General features: G+C 38.8%; 1 protein-coding gene across 1 annotated transcript; it reads right to left on the reverse strand.

Moving 5' to 3' along the window:
- Nucleotides 552-12,944, reverse strand: LOC109830995 (cell division cycle 5-like protein; the record flags this gene model as incomplete). Its single annotated transcript, XM_020398344.1, has 3 exons — nucleotides 552-1,916; nucleotides 2,053-2,334; nucleotides 11,238-12,944. Coding segments are annotated over 3 exons (2,931 nt in total), but the record flags the coding sequence as incomplete, so codon positions are not given.

The raw sequence follows: 16,951 nt of genomic DNA on the forward strand, positions 1-16,951 counted from the left end.
TCTGTAAACTACTAACAAATTTTAATGATTTGAGGGGGACTAATATCAAAATAGTGAAGAAGTGAGGGACTACTTTAAAAAAATTTCCTTAGCGACCAAGTTTGAGCCTATTTGACCATTGGGGTCAACAAAAAAATACCAAACTGTCACCGAAGTACCGAAGTCTCAAAAGAGGTCAAAAAAAAAACCTAGTATTTTAGCCATTTTTTCAGTATTGAAAATGTCCTCGCACTTGGAAAATCGGGGGAAACGTTTCACGCTTCAAAACATCAACAAAATTCCCCACACCGAGAACAAACTGGAAAAATCATGAAACCTGGAAAATTTCAAGGAAAAAAAAATATACAGAGTATCTCTACATCCTACAACTCTTGTTCTCCAGTTGCTCTCCAGCAGTAGTACAAAAGTATACAGTACGTGCTTTGTCAAATAACGACAGTTGCGTTCTCTGCAAGTATTGATAGCACATCTTACATTCATCACAGTTTTCGTTAAACTACTAAGAACTTTCAGAGCATCAACCTCAGTATTCAACAGAGAAGATTAATTAGTCAATTAAATAAACATTAAACCAAGTCACAGTGATATATCATCTTGAGAAATGAAATAATGTCCAGGGTTCTAGTATTCGCATAATAGAGTTTAAATAGCCTTACAACAATATTCTCATATGCCATTATATCATTCACGCAACTTGAACTGATACCTCTCGAAATACACTCATTATTTGTTTCTTTGGTAACCTGACAAAGATACCGCCAAAATAATACAAGTTGCCAAAGATTCTCTGCGGTGAATCTCCTCATCTTTTTAAGGATGCCCTCAAAACCTTCAGTGAGAAATTTGATATCCTCACCATCTGCGATATGAAACAAGCTCATAATCTGAAACAAACAGATTTCAGTGGAAAAACCAACAATCTCAACTATGCCAAACTTGATTGCAGTGTCATTAGACCCTTTCAATTCCCCGAGCTAACTTGACTCCATCTCTCCGCTCCCTGAAGCCAAAGTATTGCTCTCATTAGGTAGTTCAGCGTTAACAGTCAAATTTTCACCAAAGCTAACCAAACATGGACCATCCATTTGCCTAGATGAATCACCAACTGTCACCTCTGTTATTATAGGATCAGCATCTGAAGACTGTGAAGCAACAACATCAGATTTTCGCAGGATTACGGTTGGATCACTGGCATTAGCAATTGTAGGAGCAGTCGAGTCAGAAACAGTTGAATTATCTACTATGGGTTGAACAGAATCTATTGTCATCATCTCATCCAATCCACTTGAATTAGAAGCAGCACTAGCTTGAGGATGAGGGTTTTCCACCTGATGAGCAGTTTCAGCAACATATGCGTCAGTAGCTACGGACTCAGTAGAATGACCAACACCCTCTGGAGCCATGTCTTCATTATTGCTAGCTTTACTTAGGTTATCAGGTGCATTAGCAACTTTGTCTGCATTGTCAGCATCAGTAGGATCTGAACTAGACAAATCTGTTTCGCCAACATCTTTCATTTCTTCGTCAACAGTATGACTCCTGGCTACAATTTCTTCCTCAAGCGCCCGATTCTTCGCTGCAACTTCTTCCTCAAGTGCCCTCTGTTTTGCAGCAACTTCTTCCTCAAGTGCCCTCTGTTTTGCTGTAATTTCATCCTCTAATCGTAGACGTTCCCTGTGCTCTTCCAGTAACTTCTGAACTCTGTCGTGCTCAGCTATCAGATCTCCATAGCGCTGCTGAAGATTTCGTTCAAGCCCTTTTTGTTTGTTGACTTCTTCCATCAAGCTACCGACTCTGTATGAAGCCGCCACTACTTCCTGCTTTTGCAAAGCTTGAAAGCATTCTAGCTCTGTTGCTGCTGTGTCCATTTGCTTGAATGTGGCCTCAATCTGGGACCATAACTTCCCAGCCCTCATCTGTTCATTCAAACAGAAAGGAAAATTATGCAAGATAATGTTAGATTGGGAACATACGATGGCATTAGTTTAAAAAAAAAGGATTAATTTGTAATTGATTATTCAGGTTTCAAATATAATAAGATTATTCAGGCACCTGATGTCCATGTGTGAGAAGTTTAATCTTGTTTTCAAGTTTGGTTGCCTTCTTTGCCTCATCGTCCAATCTCTTTTTCATTATTTCGAAGTCATTCTGCAAAGCAGCCAGCTTTTCACTACTACCAGCAACACTGGCAAGACCAAATGTATTACGACCAGGAAAGTACATGAGATCTTCTTGGCATGCATCGTGTGCTTTAACGAAATCATCAAGAGACTCGTTCTCATGGCCCATGGCCACTTGAAGAAACTCAACCTCTTCCCTAATCAGAGAATCAGCCTACAAAAAACAATGAATCGGATGCATAAGTATATGTTTTAATGTCATATTTGAAGAGAAACTTTGCAGACTAATCTTTTTGGAATTGTAATAACGAGTAGTCGTAGTACCATAGGACCAAATTCACATAAGGAGAAATATCCGAATGACACGTAACATCTTTAAAACTTAGACTTATGGTTCAGCACCAAATGGAGCAGTTCAAAAGTTCATGAGGAACAACAATCTAAAGATTGATTGAACAACGAAACAAACCGAAAGTTTAACAAATCCATGCCTAAAGTACAGATATTACACTGTACATGTAAGTACAGGGAGAATGTAAGTACAGGGAGAAATAAGATAAATGGAAAGAAAGCTTTGTAATTCACTTTGTGTAAATCAATACATTTTTTGGCAAATTCAAGCATAATAAATTTAGAAATTGCGTGAAGGAACTAAGAATGCTATTTTGAAACTTAAAACAATAATTTGCCAGCAATAAAGCTAGTTTTGATATAAAAAAATTAGCAATCAAATTTAGACATAAAAAACATGAAAAAGGGTATATTAAAGAAACTCAAACTTATAACCATGATGAGAAGATCTCTGCTGCTATTAAAATGAGCCCAGTACCAATAGTTTTCTATGATAAATAACATTAAAGAATCCTGATATTCGAGTTCTCTTCGAAAGTGGCACTCCACAGACATCGTAAAATAAGGATACAGAAAAATGCCCGACAGCAATGGAAGTTCATTTCAAAAATGGCACTAAGCAGAGATGTTAACATCAGGAATGACACATAAAATTAAATCTCTACTACCATTAAAAGTGTGTTGATTAGTAGTTCTAGTTGCAATAAGGTTTCTAATTAAAATGCACAAATTAAGTATAGATTGTCTCCTTGAATACTCTTAGGAAATTCACAAAAGTAACTAATAGCTTAATTTCACCTGGTTCTATTTATCTTTAGAGCTTATTTTTATTTTCCAGTATTAAAGCAGTTTTTCCCCTTGGTTACTTTATGAGCAACGCTACTGAAAGGGTATTAAAGACAAGAAGGCTAAGTACCATTTCAAAGCAAGAAATGGCCAAAGAACTGGAACTGTACAGAGAAGAAATAAGAAAAAAGTAATCAGAGATCGTTGTCAGTTCTACGGAGAATAAATAAGAAAAATATATACAAAGATAGTTGTCGATTATAACTTGGCACACTTGTATTAAAGGACCAAAGGATTATACTTGGTGAGACATAAACATATTACCAAGGATACTTTTCAGTGCGACGGAAATTGCACTCTTAGAGACCAAATATCCATTATCCATTGGCACTTCAACTTTTGAGGCAGATATGCGTAACCAAATGTCCCTTAAAAGAATTGGAAGAGTTGATAGTACAGGATTCCAAGCTATGAAGCATGGATGGATATGGACACAACGACACAGACACGAACACGGCAAAACCCCAAAAAATAGGACACGACGACACGACTAGAATTTTTTAATATTATTATTATATATAGATCAATATGGAATTAGTTTGCTATTACATTTTCATATTTTTTGTTATGTAAAGTGGAGATTATAAATAAGAAACTAAAGGAAAGTGTGTTGCATGTGTGAATTAAGACGTCGGGATGGCAATGATCTCTTGGAGAATTGAAGACAATAATGTTAAAAAGACAAGAAAGAGAAGATGAACATATAGAAAAATAGATCAATTTTTATGTTATATTATTATGTAACATTGGCTTGTATAATCAATAACAAATGTAAGTTATGTAACTGATTTGAAGATAATACCAAGTTTTAATTTTCATTACTTTCATCTTGAGCATATAAAAATACAAGAGAATAAAGTTCAAGTTGCAACTAGTTCCATGGCTACAAAATACTAAGTTACTAACATTTCAAAAATATAAAAATTACAACCAAAAGCATATCTTAAAATAAAAATTTCAAGTTAAAACATCAAAAAGATCATTCTATGGCTTCAACTCCTTCATCCTCCTCAAACACAACGGCCTCCATCGTGAGCTCATCAAGAGAAATGACAGCAACATCTAAAATGCCGGCACCTTGAAATGAGTCGAAGGCATCTCTGCTAATATCCCACATTTCTTGATTCCCTTCCATTACTCTTCCGATCTTCGAGAAGTAAGCAAAAGTTGGTGTGAACATAAACAAGATCATTCGCGACGTGCGGGGTTAGCTTGTTCCTTTTTAAGGAGTGAATGAAACCATATGTACTCCAATTCCGTTCACAACAAGAAGAGGAACAAGGTTGGCCTAGAAGGTTTACGGTCAATGCTTGCAAATTTGGAGTACTTAGACCACAAAGAAGCCACCATGACTTAGGATCCATATGTGCTCTATCGGAAAGAGAATCTGCATCACTAAAAGCCTCCAAAGCCCCCACAAACTTAGCATATTCCAAGTTCACCGCCCGTCGTTCATCGGGGTTAGGATAGTATCTTCTTAAGAACTTTGCTCTTTCTGTAGAGATCTCAAGATCTTGATTTGAAGCTTGCCGATTGACGTTCTTATTAAGCCATGTGGAATGATAGTACATATGTTCGTTAATAACATGAATTAGCTCGCAATGTATTAATTAATAGAAATATTCGCATTAAAGAGTGAAATGTGAAATATTACCTTGGAACTAAAGAGTGTGCCAAGCACTGAAGCGGGTTGTTGCTCTTGTTCCATCGATCCACCAAGATCTTGTGAACCACCTTATAAAAAGAAGATTTCTCGTTATCCCTTTTACTCTCATGCCTATAAATAGCTTGCTTCACCTTCTTAATCATTGTACCCTACATATCATACAGCAAATGAAGACATGGTGTATCGGTGTCGGTGATCCTTATCATTTCATAGATTGGGCCAGTGAAGTGAAGAATAAAATCTATCTTGTCCCACTACAAATCATCGAGGACTTTCTCTTTCATAAATTGAGCCTTCCTCACATCATCTTCTTTATACAAGCTCCATCGATCACTAAGGACCATGTCTTGGAGGCCTCTCTTGACGAGACCTTAAACGTCTTCAACATAATAATCCACGAGGCAAATCTTGTATCGACAATCGATAGGAACTTCATCTTGGAATAATCATTGAACATGGCAAGCCGCATAGAGTGGTTCATGATAAAATTCTTCATAAGCAATGCATCATCAGAGATCTCTGTAATCCAATGTAATTGTACATAAGCCACGACATTTGCTTCCGTGTTCTTAGTCACACAAATATTCTTGATAGCAAGATTGAGTGTATGGACTACACAAGGAGTCCAAAATATGTGAGGCCAAGTGCCCTCCACAAGCCCTCCTGCGGCCTTGCATGCCGAAGCATTATCAGTTATTATTTGGATGATATTTTGCGGTCCTACCTCTGTGATGCACTTTTCTAGCTTCGCTTGGATAAAATATGTGAGACCAAGTGCCTTCCACAAGCCCTTCCGCGGCCTTGCATGCCGAAACATTATCGATTATGATTTGGATGATATTTTACGGTCCCACCTCTGTGATGCACTTTTCTAGCTACGCTTGGATAAAATATTTATTCTTAACTTCTCCCTTTGGCATTCACAACATTCAAGAACATTGTCTTACCCTTACTTACCATCATAAAATTGATGATGGGCCTCCTTTATGCATCCGTCCACCCATCACTACAAATGGAGAACCCCTTCTATTGCCATGGGCCTCTGATGGGCTCCATCAATCTCTCTACGTGAGTTTTCTCACGTTATAAGATAGTGATCCTCATGTAATTGTAACCGGGAGGCTTGTAGCCAGAGATTAGATTACTTGCGTTGTGGCATATGCAAAAGCATTGGCATAATATAAATTCCTTTTCAAGTTGAAGGACAATCCTCGGTGAAGAACACCCTACCAATCAATGCATCCAATTTCTCCATTGCTCCCATGTTGAATGCTTGTTCTACGGTATTAGGCCCCCTCCTCTTAGATTCACTTGCACGAATTAGCATGCTTGTACTTGCACTTACACCGGTCATCCTTGTAGTCGAAGATGTAGGCAAAACTGGCATCTTAGACCTAAAAGCCCTCAACCTCGCCTCCGCTTGATCCAATGTCCTTTGAAACTCCCTTAAGTTTTCGGGTGTTGACTTGGAACACATATTAATTCCAGTCCCGCTTATCCTCATGAGGTGATTTTTAACTCTTGAGTGTGAACCGGTAAACTCCCCTATGTAATAATTACATCTCTATCTTCAATTTTCTCCTGTCGTCCACCCCCCGCCCGCTTTCTCCAATTTGGTAACATATTTTCAAAATGAACATTTGTCATCTTGTACTTCATTGCCATTAGAACTCCCTTATTATTCCATTTCTCTAAAATACAATAGCAATAACAGTAAATTAAAAAATTAACAATAGCAAAATAGTAACTAAAATCCTAATTAATAGTAAATTAAAAAATAAAACCCTAATTAATTAACAATAAATTAATGGAACCCCGAACCTTAATTAATTACAGTAAATTAACATAAAATAGTAAATTAAAATGTAAAAACAATAAAATCTTTATATCTAGAGAGAATCAGAGAGAAAGAGAGATCAAAATTGAGAGAGAGGAAGAGATCGGAGAGAGAGGAATCATACATCGAGAAAGAGAGAGTCAGAGAGAGGAAGAGATCGTAGAGAGAGAGATCGAGAGAGAGACAGAGAGAGAGAGAGAATCAGAGAGAGAGACTGAGAGATCGGAGAGAGTCTGAGAGAGAGGAAGAGATCGGAGAGAGAGACTGAGAGGAAGAGATCGGAGATCGAGAGACTGAGAGAGGAAGAGCTCGGAGATCGAAAGAGAGACTGAGAGGAATCAGAGATCGAGAAAGAGAGAGAGTCAGAGAGAGAGGAAGAGATCGGAGAGAGAGATCGAGAGATCGAGAGAGAGATCGAGAGATCGAGGGAGAGACTGAGAGAGAAAGATCAAGAGATCGAGGGAGAGAGAGACGAAGAATCAGAGAGAGTCTGACCTAGCCGACGAGAGATCGATGGAGAGAGGACGAGCTGACGAGGACGACGACGAGGACGAGCCGATCGAGAGAAAGATCTATAACTTGTAGCGGCGTTTTCTTTTCAGCCGTGTCGAGATCGAGAGAGAAAGAGGACGAGTCAATCGGGTGAGTGAAAACTAGGGTTTGGGTTTTAGGTTTTGGATTTCGGGTTTTTTTTCGCCCTATCAATCGTGTCGGGAACGAGTGAGCCATGTCGGGTGCGAGTCGGGGCGTTGACCCGTGTCGGCGGCGTTGACCGCGTGTCCGACGCGTGTCGAACGCGTGTCCGCGTCCGACACGCGTCGGACACGGACTCGGGGCTTGTTTCGGAGTGCCGATGCTTCATAGATTCCAAGTGCTAAAAACATTGACAACCAATTATCTCCTGAATACTGAGGATATGGATAAAACTCTAAACAGGATAGGATTCATACTGTAATGAAAAGGAATAATATGTGCAAAATTAAAAAGTTTGAGGGAACCACAAGAGTGATGAATAGATCCCCAAAAAAACCTCATTGGAGTACATAAACCAAATTCTACCTTGTCAGAAAGAGGACAGCTATCTAATTCTGACAGATTGGTGACAGGAAGCAAGAACAAAATATCATAAACTTAGCTGGTAACAGAGATAAAGACTACATCTTCCTAGCAAATTCTGTAGGCAACTTAGGTTAAATATATGAAAATATATGAGCATACAGTCATTATGAAAGGCAATCAGCCTCTCGGAGAGAATTCTACCGAAAGAGTCCTTAATGTTATGGAAGATTGATAGCTTTTGCTTCCCAAAAATGGGAAGGAAAGGTTTAAAAAAGGTTCCTGTAAGAGGTTGGACATTTCTCTCCCATATCCCTAACGCCCATGTTCTCTCCAGCATAAAATAAACATCAAATTAAAGGAAAAAAGCATGATCCCATATAGTCAGTTCGCATGTCTGAATTATGTAGAAACTAATACCTGATTCCCTAAATGTTAATTTCATATATGCTCCTTATTTAACGTTTCTAGATGTTGTGAGGAACTCTTAAAAAAATAATTTAAATGGTGTCATACTATATCATTCAGGATTTGATACATATTTCACGTCCAAATTATCGCTTCTCAGAATTTATTGTATCACTGAATGGTGTACAAAGAGTCCCTAAGCTCCTCTTCACTTTCTAATTTGAAAATTATCCCTTTAGAGTCTTGTTAGCTAAAAATAATACCATTACAAGGAGGAAATAGAAGCCAATCCTGTAAAACCAATAAAACATGTTATGTAGCACAACAGACTTATTCTGTCAAGCACAATTTTGAAATAATGCAGCAGATGTGTCTTAGTGTTGCACTATGTCAATAGAATGTATGCTGCATTGTGAATATTTAACACAATACTAAATTATTTTTGCTTATTGGTCATATGTTGGGTTAAAATGGGTTTAAACCTGGCACCCCCTCCATGGGGCTGTGGGTCCCAATACATCCCCGTCTTCTCCCCTTTCACCTCATATGTCATATATTTAATTACCAAAAATATCACTTGTCCTAGAAATAATATGGTTATATACACTGTTTTAAAAAACCTCCGCCTAGCCCGCTTAGGCGTACGCCTAGGCCTAGGCGGTACCTAGACCGCCTAACTAGCGCCTAGCGCCTAGGCGGTATTTAGGGTGCCCACCTAGATTTTACGAGTATTTAGGAGAGCATTGTCTGCTTACGTGGATTGCACCCTGTAGGCCTTGATTGTGATTTTATGTGTCGTAGCATACACGTCCTCCAAACTCCATTAACCTCCAAATATGAACACCTCCACTACCTCCTCCGACCTTCAGCAAAACCTCATCGACCACCACTTAAATGAAGAAAGAAAAATAACGCCCAGAAACCGCTTAGGCGCCCGTCTAGGCGACTAAGCGCTGGGCGCCAAGTCCGACGCCTAGAAGCGCCTAGCGTTTAATGTAACATTGGTTATATATATACCCAACTATGTGACTAGGACCTGACACCCATAAACATGATACCTCCCCGGCCCCATCTTCTTCCCTTGCACCTCATGTCATACATTTAATTATTGAAAATATCACTTGTCATACCTTGTAGTTCTTAAAGACTATAGTAATGGGGTTACTTATATACCCAACTATGTGACCAGTACATGACACCCATAAGCATGCTATAGCGTAAATATTTCCATGACACTCCTAGACCTTTCCAATCCCAAGGAAGTCTCGTTTCTGCCACCGAATTTTTGCATATTGTGGATTACATGATTAGGCTTTTGTTAGGTAGGCTAATATTTATTACAACATGCAATTACCTTGCAATAAATGGTCTTTTAAAAAAATTGCCCGAAAATAATGAAAATAGATTGCAGCAAGTGAAGGTCAAGTCTTAAGCGACTCAAATTTACTTGATTATTTATAAGCAGAAGAAAATAACTCTTAACTTGTCCTATGTTCTCAAACCTTCCATTATAAGTGACTCTCATAAAGAAACTCCCCCAGCAAAAACATTTTTAAGATCCCAGAATCTGGCCTACACATAGGGCACCTGGGCCTTTCTCTATGGCACTAACTGGTCTAGGATAGTAATAGCATCTTCATCAATACAGAATCCATGTAGTCCCTCCTTTAAATAATTATTAAATGCCACTGGGGGAATCTCCAACAACCCAAATACCCCATAAACAAAGTAAAAAAATAAGTACTAACTTATTAGCTAAAATAACATTAGTCACTAATAAATAGCTAAACAGATTGGTTTTCACGTCTCAGATCCTATACCCGTGCAATTTAAAGAAGCCGCATCACCCGTGGCTTAGAAGACTCCCTTAAGTGTCAAAATACTAGTTCAGGATCTTATTAACTAGTGAGCAAGAAAGTGACGAGGGTCCTGCAAAACTAATGCTTACTTTGCTCATCTCTTCTACGCCACACAGTACACATCCTCGTATTTATACATATATTTTTTTACGATGTTACTATAGTGTTGTTAAGCAACAGTAAGGGGTGTCGGATTCCCCATGTACCTATATTAAAGTAGATGCATTTCATTCATAATTTAGTACAAGTGTCAGTTTGCCTAAGATTTCTCAGTCCTTCTGTTTAACCATTGAATCACCGATACAATTTATTCTTTCCAAATGTTTCTGGGGACAAATGTTTCAGGAGAATCATTTATAATTCAGAAAGTGTTAAAACTAGTAGGCAATGTTTTAGAAAGCGCTAGGCGTTTCCCAGTGCCAGACCTAGCGCCTGACGCCCAGGCGAACGCTTAAGCAACACATAGATGTTTTCAACATCGAGAGAAAGAAGGATTATTTTCAAAGATTTAAATCATATCCTCATTGTTTTACTTGAGATGGACATATTTTGATCCGGTACATTCTAACCTATGTTACTCTCTTCAACCATTACTATGCTTAAGTGAGCAATATATCCCATTCCACCACGGTAAAGTCCGCGTAAGCAGCCCGTTCTCCCCTAGGCACTTCCAAGACTTAGACGGGCTGCCTAAGTACCGCTTAGCTTTAAGCGGTGGCCCGGTCCGCTTTTCAACACAATGCTTGTGGATAAAATAATCTAAGGAAAGATTCTTCCATGTTTCAGGTCTCTATGCCGGATTATCAACAATTGAGGATTCATGTAGAAGGGTCCTAAAGAATGTTTCAAGAACTGATACTTGGCTACCAAGCTGTTCATAAATGATGTAATATCAAACACTAAAATTGGTGTTATAATATTGGTAAGGGACAAGCAATTGTAGATTGAGCTAGTAAGAGAGAAAAACATAAACAAAAAAAGGACAAGATGATAGAAATGGGTTAAAAAGTGATGGAAGGCCGAAGGTAAAGCCTGCCGGAGTATCAGTGGGAATGAAATATCAGACCATATGTGGTGGCACAAGAAAAGCGTACCTCCTTCAGTTCATCCTCTTCGAAATCTTCAATTTCAGGCACAGGCATAGAAGATTTCCCATTTGCTGCTCGCTTTACCCCTTTCTTTCTTTCCTTATCAGATTTCTCTTCAAGTGGATACTTGGCATTATCATGCTCTAACAACGCAAGTAGCTCTTTGTTTATCATTTCATCAGCCTGTTCGAACAAAGTTGGGGGAACAAAGGAGCTCTTATCTTCATCCTTTCGCATTAACATATTTCGAATAAGATCCAATGCAGCAGCAGGTGGCCGAGGAAGCTCCCTTTGAAGAACTTTTGATCTCTTCCTGAGTAGGACCTCCTGTCTCGCCTGTTCCAAAGCCTTCTCTCTAGCTATCTTATCTGACATGTCCTCTTCAATTTTCTCTTCTACTTCTTCATTCTCCTCTGGAATGGGTTGAATAACTATCTGATACTCATTCTTAGGTTGGGGAAGGCTAGTTAAACCAGAACGCAAATTCCTTCTCAACTCAGCCTGTTTATGAATTTCATTGTCTTCATTTATATGGAGCTCATCTCGATAAGGAGTTGATTTCGGTGTTGCACCAAAAGAATTCCCATCTCTAGATGGAGTCATCCCAATTCTAGGGGTAAGACCTGTAGATCCTGGGCTCATCAAAGGAGTAGCCATGGGATTTGGAGTCTGGATTTCCCTTTTCCTAGGAGTGACTCCAGAAAAATCTGATGGATGTAACTCAGGATTCTCCCCACCTAATAGTGGTGTCTGAGACTCTCTCAGCCGTGCAAGATTCTCAGCCTCCATCATGACGGCATCTGCTTTTCCTGCTGGTGTCCTTTGTGGGGTCCGCATGGGCGTCATTCCTTGTCTTGGAGTCTGAGAATAATTCGCAAGAAGAGCACGAGTAGCACCGCTTCCTTCAGAGAGCTCATCGGCACCTGAAATAAGATCACTCGCATAACCCATCTTTGCTATTTCCTCTAATTCTTGATCTGAAATCTGCGGTGCTGGAAGCATAAGTTTTGACCTCTTTCTAACTGCCTCTGGATCGTTGAGCTTGTTCGCTTGCAATATTGCCGAAGGAGCATCTTGCCTCTGTGCGATTTTGTTCTTTGCTATATCTTGCTTCCTCAATTGTGCTTCTATATCAACCCGCCTTTTGCCTTCAAGCTCTTCTATAGTGGTCGGGAACTTAGGATTCTCTACAGGTCTCTCCTCTCCTGAGACATCATAGAACCCCGGAGGAGGTCTCTTTTCAAAGGGTATTTCTGCATTGTAATCAATCCCCTTCCTCTTCCTCCTCCTCTGCCTTGTAGGAATCCCAGCTGCCTTCAATTCTCTTCTCTTCTGCAACGAGGCCAATCTCCTCGCCTCTTCAAGCTGCTTTTCCCTAGCCTTTCTCTTTGCTTTTTTGCCCCTAGTGTTGGCTAACCTAGCCCTTGCCTCCGAGAGCATTTCCTTCTCATCTTCATCCATATCAACCGGATCAGGGCGGGCCGGTTTTGACTCAGGGTTAGGGTCAATCTCTCCAGGTCGCAACTTTCGCGGGTCATCATTCGCCTCATAGTTCTCATCCTTTGCACAAGCTGCATCAAGAAGTTTCTCATAGCGCTCAAGGCACTGAGACGGTGTTCTGCCCACAATCGGAGCAATGGTTCTCCACTGTGTAGGCATGAGTTTTGCCAGATGAAGTAATTTTTCATCTTCTTCTCGGGTCCACTCGGTCTGTTAAAAAAAGAAAATTGAAGTAACTTCAATATCATAACACGGCAAATGACACTTGAAAAAAAAAATTTACAGTACCATTTAATGCTTATTTCATGTAAAGAGGGGGTTTCATCATAAATAATCCCCAAAGAAAACCAATAACTGCTCTTAATATAAGCACAGTACAACGTTGCAGCTAGAAATTAGCCATCATCCATAGTTCTAATATCAAAATTTTAAGCTTCAATATCCTAAGTCCAGAAATGACAAAGATATTTCTTATAGTACATGGTCCTTTTGCGCAAATCACCCCAAAGTTCAGGGTTCTATCTGGAATTTACCGAAATCTAGGGCATTAAATATCGGATTGAAATATGAAGTAATCCTAAAATATACCTTTTTTAATGCGAGATCGAGCCACTCATTACCACGAGCTTTGCACTGCTTCGCGGATTTGCGAACGAGAAGCGAAGAGATCCGAGCCATTGATTCTTCCCGTACTTCATAACCGCCGCTTCAGGGCATCATCCTCGTGTTCTCAAACGCCGCCCTTTATCATAATCCTCATCTTGGTCCCTTTTTGATTCGACTCCTCTGGTTCAAGGAATAAGGAGATTCTAGGCTCGACGATGCCTGATTGAAGAAGAAGGAGAAGGGATTTGGATTTCTCTCGATTTCTAGGGTTTTAGTTATCGAGTTGGGCGGTTGGGGGGTTATGGAGGGGGGTGGGGTGGTGGGGCGGGGGTGTGGGAGCCGGCACCTATTTCATATCCAATTATAATGGATCTAAACCCGTTACCCGCTTCTCTTTAAAATAGAGAAAGAAAGAGAGAGAAAACTTATTTTTAAAAACGGAAAATTATGTGAAGGCCCCAAAATTTAAAAGCCCATGCGACTGAGACCTTGGTCTTATTTCTCATGTGCAAAAGCCCCAAATACATTGCTATTTTCTGTTTAAGCCTTTTATACACTGCCAACTCATCAATGAGAGTAAAACTAAAAGATTAATGCCACAAGGACCCCAAATAGGGGACGCGCACAGAGGGAGGTGAGGGCTGTCCCCTCCGGTTGGAATGATGCACTGCATCATCCAACCGGAGGGGGAGTGCCATTATCCAACGGAGGGGAACCTAGGTATCCCCCGGTCCCCTATTTGGGGTCCCTGTAGAATCGCTTGGAAAAAAATCCATAAAATATCTCTCATAATTACAAACATACTCTCTCTCTCTCTTCTCTCTTTTATGGAGTCCACTGACCAACAACTCTCTAGCCTAAGCGCCGCCGCCGCCGTTGTCATTGAAATATTCCTTCACCAAGCAATGTTTTACCGTGGAGGAAGAAAGTAGGAGGAGCTTTTCCCGTAAATTTTTCATTGGTAGGAGCGGAATTCTATACTGGTTGTTTTACCGGTAGTACGTAGTAATAGGGCTGTCCATCCGGGCCGGGCAAAACCCAAGCCCGGACCCGGGCCCGGGTGGTCGGCCGGGCAAAACCCCGGACACCGGGCCGGCCCGGTTTGTTTTTTTTATAAATTTTTTTTTATTTTTTTTATTTTTTTTAAAATTTTAACAAAACCATAAATCATAAATTATTATAAAAAATATCATAAATTTAATTAATAACTTGAAATGAAATGACATAAATTACAAGTACAAAAAATAATAAAAATAACTTCTTTATTAATAATCGGTAAATCCTTTACAAGTATAAATTTATTTCGAAATTCGTCGCATCACAATAGATGAGTACATCCCAACTAGGTTGGCACCTACTCACCCATATCACTATCATTTGTAACTTTTTTTGAAATAATTTAATTCAAATTTAAAGCTAAGAAATAAAAATTACAATTTTATGAATATTATCTAATCATTATATCTATCTGCTAGTCCCAACTCTTCAAATTTATCTTCAATCATAGCAATCCGTTCGATGCCTTGTGTTCGCTTCTCGTATCTCCACCAATCCTGTAAGCACATCACCGCTTGTACAGTATACGGATCTAAGCATGTCCTGTGGTCGTCGATCAAACGTCCTGCTGTGCTGAAAGCGGATTCCGAGGCTACAGTCGAAACCTGCACTGATAGTAAGTCACGAACCATGGTGGAAAGTATAGGATATGAAACTGATCCATATACTTTCCACCATTGCAAAATATCTAAAGCATTTCCTTGACATCTAACTAAAGAAGCAGAAAAATATTCATCTATTTCAGAAACATCTAATCCTGATGAAGTTCCAGATCCACCAGTTAGTTCAGCTACCATTGCATACCTATCAAAACTTACACTTTTACCTCGACCTGTGCTCGAAGCTGAAGGTGCCGAAGCTGAAGACTGTTGTGTAGCTACACCATATCTAGCTGCATACTCATCATATAAGGTTTGAAAATAATTTCTAATAGCTAAATAATGAGTAGTAGCAGTAAGGGTGGATCCATCATCTAAGTCTATAATCTGTCCACCATACAATGATTGTAACAAACTTCGAAGGCCAATTTCCTTCAAGCATGGATCAATAAGAACACCAATACCAAAAATATGAGGAATAGGCCTAAAATACTTATTAAATTTACTCTCCATTTGAAAAATTATATTTCCAAAAATATCATCCATACGATATTTTGCAAAATTTTTTTGAATATTTAAAATTTGTAAAGCAGCTAAAGTAATAGTTGGATAATAACAACCAGATAATAACATAGTAGCATCATAAAAAACTTGTAACATCTCATTTAATTTACATATAACTGTCCATTCATCTTCAGTTATTCCATAAGCACTACCAGAGCTAGAACTAGAAGCATAAAAATTTATAAAATCATTTATAATTTCTTTATATTCTATTGCTACAGATAACATTGCATAGGTGGAATTCCACCTATGGTCAACATCTTTTGGAATTAGTCTAGGCTTATAATTTTTTCTTTTACAACATTGTTTCCATCTTTTAATTCTCATTTCAGAAGCATTATGCATATTAGTAACTGTTCTAACTTTTTCTATCATGGGTTTAATTTCAGAAAATGCACTTTGAACAATTAAATTTAAAATATGACAGATACATCTAACATGAAAAAGCTCACCATGACATGGCAATGACAAAGTTATTTTCAGAAAATCAACAGCTACATTATTATTACTTGCATTATCTAGTGAAAGAGTAAATATTCTTTGATCAATTTCTAGTTTCGTAAGTTCTTTAACAATTAAATTTGCAACATTAATACCAGTGTGCGACTCTTCAATTGCAATAAAAGAAACAACTCTTTTAAACATTTTCCAACTTTCATCAATCCAGTGTGCTGTTATACATAAATAACCAGTTTGCACTCTAGATGACCAAATATCAGAAGTTAAAGAAAATTTGCAGTTTAAATTTTTAAAATAAGAAATTATTTTTCCCTGTTCCTCAACATAATATTTTAAAATATCACGTTGACAGGTTTGACGAGAAAATTTTGTAAATGCAGGATAAAAATCATCTCTAAACAAATCTTCAAATTCATCATCTTCTACTAATTTAAAAGGAAGATTTTTAAGAACAATAAACCTGATTACGCATTTCTGGCCTCGGGCAGCGTCATAATTCCAATTGCCGAGGGTACCTGAAGAGGATGATTGGGAAAGCATAGACTGCCGGATATCACCTTGTAGATTTTGACCTTTGTTGTGTTTTTCAATATGCCGTTTGAGATGGTTGGTGCCGCTCTTATGATGAGCTTTGAATATCTGGCCGCACAACGCACATTTCGCATTCTGAGAGATGATCCTACCGTGTTCATCCTTGGTGACGTCTATCTTCTCAAAAAAATTCCATACATCAGACCTCGGCCTTTTTGGAGCTCTTGGTGCCGTAGATTCGTCGCCACCAGATTCAGGATTAACACCGGTAGGATGAGGAGTTGTTGTAGGAGGACTCATCTCTGGATCGGTAGGAAATGCATGTTGCTCTTCATAATCAGACCCAGAAGCCATTTGTTGGAAGTATTAGAAAATACAAAAGATTATAGGATAGTATATTAGTAT

The sequence above is a fragment of the Asparagus officinalis genome, chromosome 1, assembly GCF_001876935.1.
Source record: "Asparagus officinalis chromosome 1, Aspof.V1, whole genome shotgun sequence".
Lineage (NCBI taxonomy): Eukaryota > Viridiplantae > Streptophyta > Magnoliopsida > Asparagales > Asparagaceae > Asparagus > Asparagus officinalis.